The following is a 13,848-nucleotide window of genomic DNA, read 5'->3' as shown; positions in this document are numbered from 1 at the left end:
GGGACAACGCCTGGCCTTCTGGGCTCAGGGGCCCAAACACTATATAAAAGAATTATACCTGACAACCTCTTTAGGGGTTATATGATATCTTGACATTGCCTCAGAATTGATGTAGGCATGTCCTCTTGTGATGGTGGAATACATGGGACATAAATAATATCACCCATATTTGGCCAATGTTGGCTCTTTTCAATCACATAGCTCCAATTTGTGATGGGTATGATCAAGGATAATCTTTTCATCTGCACGGGGGCCTACTGTGGTCCCTGGACTTAAAGGGGTTTTCCCATTATAGGCATCCTTTTATCTATAGAGGAAGGAGTCTGGATTTGACTCTTTTGACAGGCATTAAAGGGGTTGTCTGGCCAGAAACATTGCATGTCATTACTTCTGTTTGCCCATTTCGATGCACTTTGTAATATACATTGTGCATGGAAAATGAAGCAAACAAAAGTTTTGGACTTACCTGAAGGGGTGCCCCCCCCCCCCCCCGTGTTGCTCCTCCGTCGTCCCTGGTTACGATAAGGATCTTCTCCTGCTCTTGTCGGCGTGGGAACGAGCCTCTTCTCATCAGCGCATGCGCAGTTCTTCTCTCTGCAGCCGGGACCGATATACGTTGTCCTCGTGTGCAGGGGGGGGGGGGGGGGGGAGGATGGAAGAGCGAGGAGCAGGAATTGGCTCCCGCCCCCTCTCTGCCTCCTCTCCGCCCCTCTGCACTATTTTCAATGAGGAGAGGCGGGACAGGGGCGGGGCTAACGCGTGCACCTTAGCCCTGCCCCATCCTGCCTCTCCTCATTGAAAATAGTGCAGAGGGGCGGAGAGGGGGTGGGAGCTCAGTTCCTGCTCCTCGCTCTTCCATCCTCCACCCCCCCCCCCCCCCCCCCTGCACACAAGGAGATCGTATATCGGTCCCGGCTGTAGAGAGAAGAACTGCGCATGCGCGGATGAGAAGAGGCTCGTTCCCGCACCGACAAGAGCTGCTGCGGCCTGACAAGAAGAAGAGAAGATTCTGCCAACTTTTGATACAACAAATGAGAAGAGGAAAGCAGAGACAGTGTGAAGAACAGTGCCGATTGTTTCCCTTCAGTGTCCATATTGTCAGAATCGGTGGATATGGATCCACTGTGCCACACAATGGTTTAATGGTTTGACTTTGGGCCAGATGTAAAAGCAACACTTGAGGAATCTCAGTTTTCACCATTTCACCCTGACAGTTGGGTTCTGGGCTTTGTTGCAGGGACCAGGGACCTTTACACTAAGTCGTCCCAGTTATATGGCCGCTGACTCAACAGATCAAGGTGCAGTACCTGAATGTGTGCACACAGGTATAGTCAGAAGACACTGGGATCAAGGCAGGCAGTGTAAACTTCAACATGAGAAATTGTGCAGAGTAGAATCAGAACAGTACAAACAGGCCAGGAGCAGGCTGGAGAATGGTCAATGCAACAAGCAGAGGTCAGGAGTGGAGAATGCAGAGTAGTTGGGGTATAGTCAGAATCTTTAGCCAGGCAATCGGAGCAAATGTGTAGTCAGCTGAACAAAGAGACCAAAATCGTAGGCAGATTCCTTAGAGGAAGGAGCCTGATATAACCAGAGGTGCTTCGCGATTGTCAGAGGGCAAACTTTAGGATGCGCACAGAAGTTTGGGACATGCGCTGGCTCTTTAAGACTGCAGATGTGAGAGACTGTCAGAGCATGGCACCTGCCACAGACTGGAGGAGAGCGCGCACTGCGGTGGTCAGTAGGGACAGATTAGGCAAGATGGCGTCTGCAATTCGTAACATATAATTGCTTGACTTCTCTGGTTTTTATATAAATCAGATACAATTGTACTATTTCCCTTGTACAGTTTAGAAAATAAATTCAAGTTAAAGTTAATATAGTGAATCCTTGTGCTATTTGATTCATGTATTTAATATACCCGAATGTGTCTTAGAAATGTTTATTAATCTCTTATTGCCGGTTTAACTTGCGGCATTCTTAGAATAGTCAGCATTCCTTAGATGTTGTTAATAAACAGGTTTGGCTTTTCTTCTCATTGAGCAGCAAGAAACCACAAAATTCGTCGACAGAAGTTGTACAGTAGGCATGTTGAATAGATTAAAGTAGCTCTACAAGTGTTTCAGGATTACATTAGTGTCTTTATGAACAGAGAATGTAGTTTTACATATTGGTTGTCACATTTTTAGGTCTCATGGCAGATTTTTCAGCTTATTTAACCCATGAGGGCTTTTTTGGCACTCTGAGAGCCACAGCTTACTTTTTCTTTATTTTTCTTGTTTTCTGAATTTTTTTACTTGGATAACGAACACAATTTAACTAAACTAACACAAGCAGTTCTACAATTCATATAGTTGACCTCCTCAATACAGAGAGAAAAAGTGCATGCATATGTTTTCATCCCCTCTGGTAGTAAATCTCTAAGGTCTGGTCAATATAACTTAAAATTTCACATACTTAGTTGAATAAGGTCACCCTATATGCAATTAAAGTGTCACATGATCTGTCACATAGATGAATACAGCAGTTCTGACAGGCCTTCTGTGTCTGCAACACCACTAACCAATCAAAGAGCAATGAGATCTCCAAACAGGTCAGAGACCAAGTTTTGGAAAAGTATAGTAAGTTCGAGAAGCCTTGATCAGGGTTGGGTTCTAGAAGCAAGAATTATCCCAAACTTTAAACATCCGACAGACCACCATTAAATGCATTATAACAAAATGGAAAGACTATGGTACAACTGCAAACCTGATAACCTAAGGCGGCCCACCAGAACTCACAGACCAGGTAGGATGGCCTTAATAAAGCCGGCTGCAAACGAACAGGTTGGATCCCGCACGTGGGATCCCGCAGCGGAATCCAACCCGGTGCCCAGCCTGTGACCCCGACATACCTATCTGGATAGTTTTCATCCGTGCTGTGGATGTGCCTGGCCAGCCCACATATGCAGTACAGATGTGACCACACCGTCGCTAGGCGATGAAATGGATTCCATGGCCTTTCTGCAATAATGATTGCGGGAGGGCTGCCGGACGAACAACTTCCATTGACTTCACAGAATCCAGCTCAAAATGGAAGGTGCTGCGATTTTCCCCACCGTGAGCAGAAAATCGCAATTGACTTCTGCTCAAGGGCATGGAAACCTGCTCTTGCATTGCACGCTATGGCTGGTATTTGCTGCGGAATCCGGAAGCTGATGCCGGCTCCGTATTCCACAATGCAGATCTGGCCGTGTGCATTGGGCCTAAGAGCTTCAGTAAAAGGCACCACGGCTAATTCTGAAGGAGCACCAGAGATCCCCAATACAGTTTGAAGTATCTGGCCATAGGACCACTTTAGGGTGTACGCTCCACAGAATGGCTTCTTAATGAAGAATGGCCAAAAAGAAAAACCTAAGCAAACTTTACATTTTTCAGACAGCATTTAGCAGTCTACAGCTGCACTGGAGGGGTTTAAGGTTAAGCATTTCAATGTCTTGGATTGGCCTAGTCAAAGCCCAGATCTCAGCCTAATTGCGAATGTGACATGACATGAACACTGCTGTACACCAACACAACCCATCTAACTTGAAGGAGTTGCAGCAGTTTTTCCTGGTGTCTCTTTGTAGTAAGCTAATAGATGCATGCTCCATAAGACTTACATGTGTGCTTGCAGCAAAAGGTGGCTCAACAAGGTGTTGACTTTCAGGTGGTGAATACTTATACTTTTTTTTTTTTTTCTGTGGCACAGTAAAAAACATTTTGCATTTACCATATATACTCGAGTATTAGCCAAACCGAGTGTAAGCCGAGTCAACAAGGTTTACCACAAAAAAACTGGTAAGACTTATTGACTTAAAGGAGATGTCCCGAGGCAGCAAGTGGGTCTATACACTTCTGTATGGCCATAATAATGCACTTTGTAATGTACATTGTGCATTAATTATGAGCCATACAGAAGTTATAAAAAGTTTTATACTTACCTGCTCCGTTGCTGGCGTCCTCGTCTCCATGGAGCCGACTAATTTTTGGCCTCCGATGGCCAAATTAGCCGCGCTTGCGCAGTCCGGGTCTTCAGCAGTCTTCTATGGAGCCGCTCGTGCCAGAGAGCGGCTCCGTGTAGCTCCGCCCCGTCACGTGCCGATTCCAGCCAATCAGGAGGCTGGAATCGGCAGTGGACCGCACAGAAGAGCTGCGGTCCACGAAGGTAGAAGATCCCGGCGGCCATCTTCAGCAGGTGAGTATGAAGACGCCGGACCGCCGGGATTCAGGTAAGCGCTGTGCGGGTGGTTTTTTTAACCCCTGCATCGGGGTTGTCTCGCGCCGAACGGAGGGGGGGGTTAAAAAAAAAAAAAACCCGTTTCGGCGCGGGACATCTCCTTTAAGTATATACTAGGTTAAAAAAAAAACGCAATACTCACCTCCCAGCCAGCGTCTGTGTCCCTGGCGCGATGCCCTTCCCGGCGGTGTGGAAAGCTACTTCAGACTTCTCCCCGCTGTCATCTCTCTGGCTTGGTTACACAGCACCGTCAGTGCTGTGTAACTAAGCTCTATGATTGGATCGAGCGCCAGCCAATCACAGCCGGCACTCAATGACATCACTGAATGGCTGTGATTTGGTTTATTCACTGAATGGCTGTGAATGTTTGAGCGCCGGCTGTGATTGGTTGGCGCTCGATCCAATCACAGCGCTTAGTTATACAGCGCTGACGGCGGGGGAATTTAAAACCGAGCAGGGAGATGACAGCGGGGGGAAGTCTGAAGCAGCTTGCCACACCGCGCTGGGGACACAGACGCCGGCTGAGAGGTGAGTATTGCATTTTTTTTTGTTGTTGTTTTGTGTTTTTACCTCCCTCAAGTATAACCCGAGGGGGGCTTTTTCAGCACATTTTTGTGTGCGTGCGCGTGCGCGCTGAAAAGCTCTGCTTATACTCGAGTATATACGGTACATAGTTGTAGACATGTTATGTAAGTGTGAATCAAATTGCACAATCTCTCCAGAAATCCATTTTAATTCCAAGGTGCAATACAGCAAAACCAGGAAGCCGCCAAAGGAGATGAATACTTTTACAATGCTTTGCATCTACAAACGGAGCAAGCTCAGATTTGTTGCCACTCTCCTTAAGGGCTCACTCAGACGAGCGCATTTAGGCCACGTATTAAATGTGTAAATTTTTAATTTTTTTTGCATGTGTAATATGCAGTTTACAGCAAATACGCATGTGATGTGTATTTTATGCACTGGACTATGATAATGGTGCATATTACACGCCAAAATAGGACAAGCTGGGTTTTACATGTTTGTTTTTTTTAGGTCATGCGCACAATACAAAGGTCTGAATGGCACAATGTTTTTTTTTTTTGTTTTTTTATTTGGGGGGTGGGGGGGTCGGCTATGTGAAGCTGGCCTTAGAAGTATGTATATTTTAAAAACTCATCAGTGCTACTTGCCGCAGCCCTGTTTTTAAAATCTGTAAAATTTTAATAATTACCAAGCTGTTTGGTCCGAGAGGTTTAGCAGCCTGATGTAAAGCGAAATGTTCTGCTAATTGACTAACTGCTAAATCTGTCTTTATCTTTTAGAGTAAAGACCAGTTGCTGCAGGCTGACCAGCAATCTCCGGTGTCCCAGCTTGCTACAAAGGTATGTCTCAGTTTCCTTTCTGGTCATTTTTCAATTGCCGGGCACTTTGCTTGCCTTCTATTGACTTATTATATTTACTGTTTCCTGAGGACATACATTTTTGTTCACTGCGGTTTATTATACGTAACCCCTTATTATCCTTATTCTGTGGGTTGTTATGATTGGGCAATCACTAAAGGGTAATGGGATTTATTTTACTCATTCATATAGCGCCTACATATTCCAAAGCACTATACATCACTTGATATAAGGTTTTGTCCCCATTAGGGATCACAATTTAAATTCAACGATTAGTATGTTTTTGCAGTGTGGGAAGAAATTCATGTAAACACAGGGATGACCTACAAACTCCATGCAGGTGTTGTTCTTTGTCAGACTTTAACCCAGAACATCAGTGCCAACTAGTGAGCCACTATGCTGCCAAAGTAATGTTAAAAATATTGTAACATTTAATTATGTAATGAAGGAAATCCCTGGCTGGTTGCTTTAAAGTGGCTCTCCCATGAAAAATATTGTTTATACTTAAATCTAGCCCAAAATTATAAACCTTTTGTGTTGTTGCACTTATTAAAAATGATATCTTCAGAGATTCCAAGACTAATGGTATAATAGCTGCTGTTTCTATTCTGTGTCCACCTCAGTAATTGCTCTAGGATGGTCACACATGCCCAGTCTTCTTTCTTGGCTCCACTGGGTATAAGGGTGGATTCCTAATGTGATGAGCGGCTGCTTCTGAAGTTGCTGCGTCTTCTCTGATCTCAAAAGGAATGCTGAGAAAGTGATAGAGAGAGGGTCTGCGTTACTGCAGAGAATTAGATCTGAGCATTTGTGATAATTATTGAAAAATTTTTCAATAATTGAGACACTGTGGCACCTCAACAGAAACAGTGGCCTGCAGCACCAACTCAGGCCACTGCAAAATGTACAGGGCTGTCCTTCAGCGAAATGGCTAGAAATGAGAGAGAAATTAGTATAACGTCATTACATGAACAGAAAACCTAGAGAGGAGATAAAGGGCAGAGCAGCAATGTGGAAAAATGAATTTAAATTATATAATATAGTGGACGGACAAGTACCGAAATGATTGGCATAGGGTAGAGACATCGGTGTGACGAACGGACGAAAAGGTGGCCCTGATGGGAAGACTAGTTTTAGTAGTAAGTTGCAGTGGTCAAGCTGAAAATGGATTAGGTAACAATGAGAATGTTGATGTGCCTACAGTAAGAAATGGACAGATTCTGGAGATGTTTTCGAGGTGCAGGTGACCTGAACGTATAACTGACTAAATATAGGAAGTGAAAGAAAGTTCGGAGTCAAATATGACCCCAAAGGCATTCTGCCTAAGAGTTATGGTAGCACCACTCAACGAAATAGAAATAATTGTAAGAATCTACCAAAAACTATACACATGGTTGTATTAAAAGAACACTGAACATGGAAAATGTACACTGAGACGTATCCCAGCACTTTCATGCTTCATCCTCTTCATTCTTTGTCTTCTATTCCAATGAAATATAAATAAATCTTTCTTTGCTATATCCCACTCTTCTCTTCACTAGCCTGTGTCTGGCTGTAGGACAACTAACAAAAAACAAAGTAGGCGCTTCCAACAAATTAAATGTGAAGGGGCTCCTAAACCATGGCTGCAGCAAATGCAGTAACAGAAACACATGCTACACATTTTATATCTAAGTGAAATTCCACAACTGACTGCATAAAAATGCAAGGTTCGAAGTACTAAATTTGATCACATTTGTTGGAAGTGCTGACCTTGTGTTTTATTACTGGAGCATTAGCTACCTTGATTTTTGTCATGCACTTCATTTACCGATCTTCCCCAGGTGCTTCTGTGAGTGTATAAGTAGCAACGTAACTGGCTTTTCCATTCATTTGGAGGCTTTTTCTTTTGCCCAAAGAGAGGTGTCTTTAGGGTTACGAATCCATCCAGTAAGGTTCACCTGGACGTGGCAGATGGGCCCACAGATTTTTATCAAAAATCTTAAGTATTTTGCCTTTTTGTGCGGTTAGTGTAAACAATTGTTGTACAACTTTATTTAGATATTAAATGTGTATGAGTGTTGAAGAACATATTACTGGCTGTAGGGCAACTGGCTGCTGCATTAGTCTACTACCTGCACCCTGTCTGCAGTAGAACACAGATAATCCTGCTCCTTGGCCAAGCCAAACCCCTTGAAACATAGTAAGGCAAGATTATCTGCCATTTACATTTATGACTCTGTCTCATGTGTTCCCTTTTAAGGATCTTTATATAGAATATAGTATCTGTTATGGGTCCAAACTGTATCTATGTATCCATTTGATTGAATGCAGTGGCAAACCTTAGTTTGGCTTTTGGATGAGAATGCTGTGTCTCAGGGTGGGTCAATATTACCTGTAGGCACATTGTGTATGACTGCATAGGCTGAAGTCTGCAGGCTGAGTATAGCTGCTTCTTAGGGAGAGTACCTAGTGAGGAGACTTATAAGGCCATCCATGATTCTCTTTTTTTTTTTTGTAAATACTTTCTTTATTAAAGCGTTAAAGAAGAAGAAAATGACACATGGTATAGGCATTGAAAAGAAAGTCAGCATGGTTATAATGCATGTTCATTTCAAACAAAGTCCAAATAATCACTTTTTAAAAACATTTTTTAACAATCCAATAGCATTTAGATGTGAACGTGTTGAACAGTCCTAAAGGCGTGAATAATACAAAGCAATATAAGTAGGGGAAGAAGATGTAGGTTGAGTGAGCGTAAGGGGGGGGGGTATGGGAAGGGGAGGGATTTTGCTCCTCGTTCTAAGAAGGGGGATGTTCACGTGTAAGCATCAGTAACTGTGTGTGGCTCTGGGATACCAAACTTTTTATTAGGGGTCTTCAATGGACATGGGGTCCCTAGGTTTTTTAGTGGTTGGGGGACATTTTTGTCACCCATGGATTCCAGGTTAGTAGGAAGTTGTCATGTGTTCTGGAGGTCTTACTTGTAAGTTCCTCAAATCTGCAAAGTTCATTTACTTTTGCTAGCCATTGATTTATTGTAGGTATATCAGGTGTTAGCCATTTTGTGGGCACCAGTGCCTTGGCGGACGTTATGAGGTGGGTAATTAGATTAGTCTTACTAGGTTTGTAGCTTGAAGAAGGTTTGGCTAAAATAATATATTCAGGAAGAAGTTTGAAGGTGCTGGCGATGATTTCTTGGATCCTAGACTCTATTTGGTCCCAGAAGGGCCGTATTACTGGGCAGGTCCACCAGATGTGTAATAGGGAGCCCACCTGGCCACAACCGTGCCAACAAAGATTGGAGTCAGCCAATTTATAGGCGAAGAGCTGCTCTGGGGTCCTGTACCATCTTGTTAATAGCTTGAAATTATTTTCTTGAAGCCTAACACACGTGGAGTGACCATGTGAGCGCCCCAACACTACTCTTAGGTCCTCATCCGAAAGCTTAATGTTGAGCTCCTTCTCCCAGGAGAGAATGTAAGCTGCTTGTGGTCTGCTTGTTACTAGCGGTGTGATTAAATTCTTTTTGATTTGAGAAAGTTTCCTGCTAGAGTTGCTGCGTGTTGTCATCACTCGCTCCAGTTCTGTGTATGAGCGTGAAGAAGGGTAGGCCTGGTTGAATTTCTCTAGAGTTTTGTATATATAGTGGTATGATAAGGCGTTGAGTGGTGGTAATGTTGTCTGTGAGAGTAAGTTTTTTTTTTCTATATATTGTTTACTTTTGGGTATACGAGCTACCCAGAGATCGGTAATAGATAGCGTCTCAAAGGCGGACCATAATTTCTCTGTGTGAGGGTCTAAATTTACTCCCAAATAGTCTGGTATCAGGGATAGAGGGGCTGCCGGGGATGGGTGTGGTGCTAGGTCGGCTCTGAGAGTATCCCAAATCTTGCATGCACCTTTCAAGAGTGGATCAAAGGTGGACTTCCTATAAGATTTTTGTATGGGAAACCACATGTGTCTTACGAAATATTTACCATAGGTGGCTTGCGCTAAATTTCTTACTATTTTATTTTTTGAAGGGTTAGTTAGCTCTAGCCATCTGGTTAGTTGAATTGCGTTATAGTATCGATACATGTCCGGCAAATTTATACCCCTGAATTCTCTCTTCTGTGTCAGTAAGTTGTGGGTAAGACGGGGTCTCCTATGTTTCCAAATAAATTTGGAGAATTTTGATCTGATCTGTTACAAGAAGGAGTCCGGGAGGTAGATTGGGAGCATTTGCATTTTATATAAGATCTTAGGGACCACGTATGTTTGTAGGAGGTTTCTCCGGCCAAACCATGAAATTACTGGTAGGTCGTAAGTTCGCAAGGACGAGGAGATATTTTATAGAAGTGGGGCAAAATTGCTGTCAAATAGGTGATCAAGATTTTTTGTTATCCTGATGTTACCATGCAGGGCGGCGCTGGGTCCCGCGGCCGGCGCACTCCGCTCCGATGTCTGCTCCGGCGTTCCGGAGCTCGGCAGTCGGGGCTCTCCCGGCGGCGTGGGGCAGCCAGCGTGCGGGAGTGTGGCCGTGTCCGCCCGTAGGGGGCCGCCCGTTCTCCCCCACCTTCCATATGCAACAGTGGGGGAGTCGGCTCCTCCCACTCTCCGCCCATGGGCGGAGGCTTGAAGTTAAAAGGCTGGCAGTGACCTGAGCTCACTGCCAGTTATTGGTTCTGTTAGCCTCTAGTCAGGTCTGTCTCAGTCTGTTCTAGTTGCTAGTCAGTGTCCTTCCAGTTTGCCTGTGAGCTCCATCTCCAGCGTTGCTCTGCCTTGTAAGTTCTGTTGGTCTGTTCCACCTGCCTTTTCTGTCAGCACTCTGTCCCCCGTTAGTTATCTCCACCTAGGTAGTCGCCAGGTCCCTAGCCAGAGCAGGGACCGCCGCCCAGTTGTCCGCCTGGGGTTAGCCAGGGCCGAGGCAAGTAGGCAGGGACAGTGGGGTGCGGGAAGATCAGGGCACCCCACCTGGCGCTCAGGGGGGCAGAGTGCCGTAACACTTGACACCTAAGTATTCTATAGAGGTCTCTGACCAAGTAAAACCTGAGGTTCTTTAGTTTTTTAGCGATTTCAGGGGATAGAGATACATTTAGTATAGTTGACTTAGCTTCGTTGACTTTAAAGTTGGAGATGTATCCATAGAGGTCGAGGATGTTTTTTAAGATTGGGAGGGCTTGTTCTGGATTGCTGAGAACGAACAGGTTATCGTCAGCAAAGGCTACGGATTTAAGTGACAGGTGTTTTAGGCGGATTCCCTGAATATCCTCACTCTGACGTATCAGCTGAAGCAGGATTTCTAGTGAAAGGATAAAGAGGGTTGGGGAAAGAGGGCAGCCTTGACGAGTTCCGTTGGAGATCGAAAAGGGTGGTGAAAAGGAATCATTTTACTTTAATTTTAGCATAGGGGTTTGAATATAGAGTAAAAATTGCTTTGATCAGGCGGGGGGGGGGGGGGGGGGGAGATTAAATTTTATTAAGGCTGCTCGCATAAAATTCCAATCTACCCTATCGAACGCCTTTTCAGCAACTATACCTAGAAAGACTAAGGGGATTTTTAGTTTTTTGGCATAGCTAATTATGTGAAGGAGTCTAGTCGAGTTGTCTATGCCTTCCCTTCCTGTGACAAAACCGGACTGTTCTTCATTTATCAAAGCGGGAATAAATCTGTTTATTCGCTTGGAGTGGATTTTTGCCCATAGTTTGATATCTAAATTTAAAAGAGAGATTGGCCTACCGTTTATACCGGCGTATAAGGCAACGGGGCGTATAAGACGACCCCCCAACTGTCACCTTATATGCCGGTATACAGTGGAGAAAAAAAAAAAATTCATTACTCACCTCCCCCGGCGTTCTGTCGCGCTCCGGCAGGATGTCGCTCGCTTCTCGTCCCCGGCGCAGCATTGCTTTCTGAATGCGGGGCTTGAAATCCCCGCTTCCAGAAAGCTAATACACACGCCGGCAGCCATGACATCATTGAATGGCTGTGATTGGCTAAAACACACGTGGCTTCAGCCAATCACACTATTCAATGACATCATTGAATGGCTGTGATTGGCTAAAACACACGTGGCTTCAGCCAATCACACTATTCAATGACCTCATTGAATGGGTGTGATTGCTAACACGTGCGCCTTCAGCCAATCACAGCCATTCAATGCTGTCATGGCTGCCGGCGTGTGTACTAGCTTTCTGGAAGCGGGGATTTCAAGCCCCGCATTCAGAAAGCAATGCTGCGCCGGGGACGAGGAGCGAGCGACATCCTGCCGGAGCGCGACAGAACGCCGGGGGAGGTGAGTAATGAAATTTTTTTTTTTACACTTTTTTTTTTTTTGTATTACCGGCGCATAAGACGACCCCCGACTTCAGACCCGATTTTTCGGTGTTCAAAAGTCGTCTTATACGCCGGTATATACGGTATATCTTCCACATGATAGTGGATCTTTCCCTTCCTTGTATATAAGTGTGATATAGGCTTCTTGTGACTGTTTCGGCAGTAGTGCTCCCTTTAATAGTGCGTTGAAAGATAGGGTTAATTGTGGTAGGAGTATGTCTTGGAATTTTTTGTAATAAATTAAGGGTAGTCCGCCCTGGCTTTTGTGGAGAGAAAAGCTATTCATTACAGAAGTAGCTTCCTCTAATGTGACTGGCGCGGTTAGGGAGTCTGCTTCCGCTTGGTCATCCATGATTCTCTTTGAAATGTATGCAAATGGAAAGATGGCTTATCTTTTTTTCTTCTGTAGAAGACTCTGGCTTTGTCTAATATTCCAAGTCATTGTTAGAAGGCTTGTAGGAATTTCTGACATTGACTTTTAGGAATGCTGCCTTCCAATAGGCGGCGCTGTTGAGGCATTTTTCCATCTTTCCATTTGCTCAGTCTCCATCTACACAGCTGTGCATGAAGCCTTAGTATGTTGTTGACTGATCTAATGGATTTCAGTTGGTTAGAAACCAAATCTGATTGTGGACCTAGATTCATATGCTATCAGCAGGAACACCCATTTGTTGCAGAGACTGAAATGTTTGTACAAACCTGTAAATGGCGTGATTAGCCATCATGGGCCCGTGTGCTGTGTGTGGAATACATGGACAATGCATGGCTTGAAAATACCGTCATGAATGGGTCCGAAGGAAGAAACAAAGCAAAAGGACTGCAGTTCTCTGTTTCTGATTTAAATTTTTTTTTTCTCCTCTAATTTTTGGCCCTTTTATACCTTTTTTATATTAGGCCTTTAACCCTTTCCAATCCACTGTCTGACGTCTGAAGACATTCTGATTGAAGGCTGTACAACTTCGATGTCTGAAGACGTACGGCAGGGTATTCTTTCTGTATATTACTGGCTGTTGTGTTGTCGGGGGGCCTCTCCAGCATGTCCCATACCGCAGTACTGGCTCTAGCCAGCAGATGGCTCCTTTGTATATTGGCAAAAAGAGAAAGCCCCCTAGGAAACCCTGAATCCAAAATTGGATTGCAAAGGGTTAATATTATAAAATTTTATAAATTAATAATAATTTATAAAATTATAAATACAACAAGAAATGAAATATTATTTATAGAAAAGTTGACATAATCCATCTCCGAAACTGGAACAAACACTTTTTTCCCCTGCTAAACCCAGTAAGAAAGTGTACATGAATATGAAGTAGAAGGGTGAATACTTGTGTTGGTTAAGGGAGGATATCCATTTCTCATGGAGTTTCCTCTTTTGCTGTTTACACGTTGCAAGTTAAAAGCCTTCTATTAAAAGCTCTTGAAGTTGTTTGTGAATGAACATACAACTGATACATTTTATAAAACGTAAGTGACTTTTAAATAAATAAAACTTGAGGTCATTAATAGACCTTTATGCCTATTAATAAGGGGTGTTAATTGTAAAGTAACCCCATGACCTGTACACCCGCCCAAACCCTGTTCTGCATGTAAGATATCTTTGGTTTGCAATATATAAAGATTAAGTACTTAGTGTAGTTCAATTATCTTTGATATGCGAAATACCTTATGATATTCTCATTTACGTTTTTTTTTTTTCTCCCTAAAAATATTTGTCAAGGCGACTCATTCTTGAAACCAACATATTTGTCGGCTGCTGGGCCAACGTTAACAAGACTTTGTATGAGTAATGTAAGATGTTCTTGTAAGCTAAAATATGACTGAACTGAAAGTAAAGTCATGCTATTAAAAGGAACATTTAATCCTAGGTATCCTAATGATATACCTAATGGTATCCTAATGATATACAGAAAT

The 13,848-nt window shown here is 43.8% G+C and overlaps 1 protein-coding gene across 1 annotated transcript in view; it reads left to right on the top strand.

The window, feature by feature from the left end:
* TDRP (testis development related protein) overlaps positions 1-13,848 on the top strand; it is a 71,190-nt gene that overhangs the window by 19,173 nt on the left and 38,169 nt on the right. Inside the window, exon 2 of the mRNA XM_066603516.1 lies at positions 5,562-5,621. Within this exon, the coding sequence (XP_066459613.1) occupies positions 5,562-5,621 (60 nt within the window). The remainder of the gene's footprint in view (positions 1-5,561; positions 5,622-13,848) is intronic.

This window comes from Eleutherodactylus coqui, chromosome 1 (assembly GCF_035609145.1).
Source record: "Eleutherodactylus coqui strain aEleCoq1 chromosome 1, aEleCoq1.hap1, whole genome shotgun sequence".
Lineage (NCBI taxonomy): Eukaryota > Metazoa > Chordata > Amphibia > Anura > Eleutherodactylidae > Eleutherodactylus > Eleutherodactylus coqui.
This window is presented reverse-complemented; position numbering and strand designations above follow the sequence as displayed.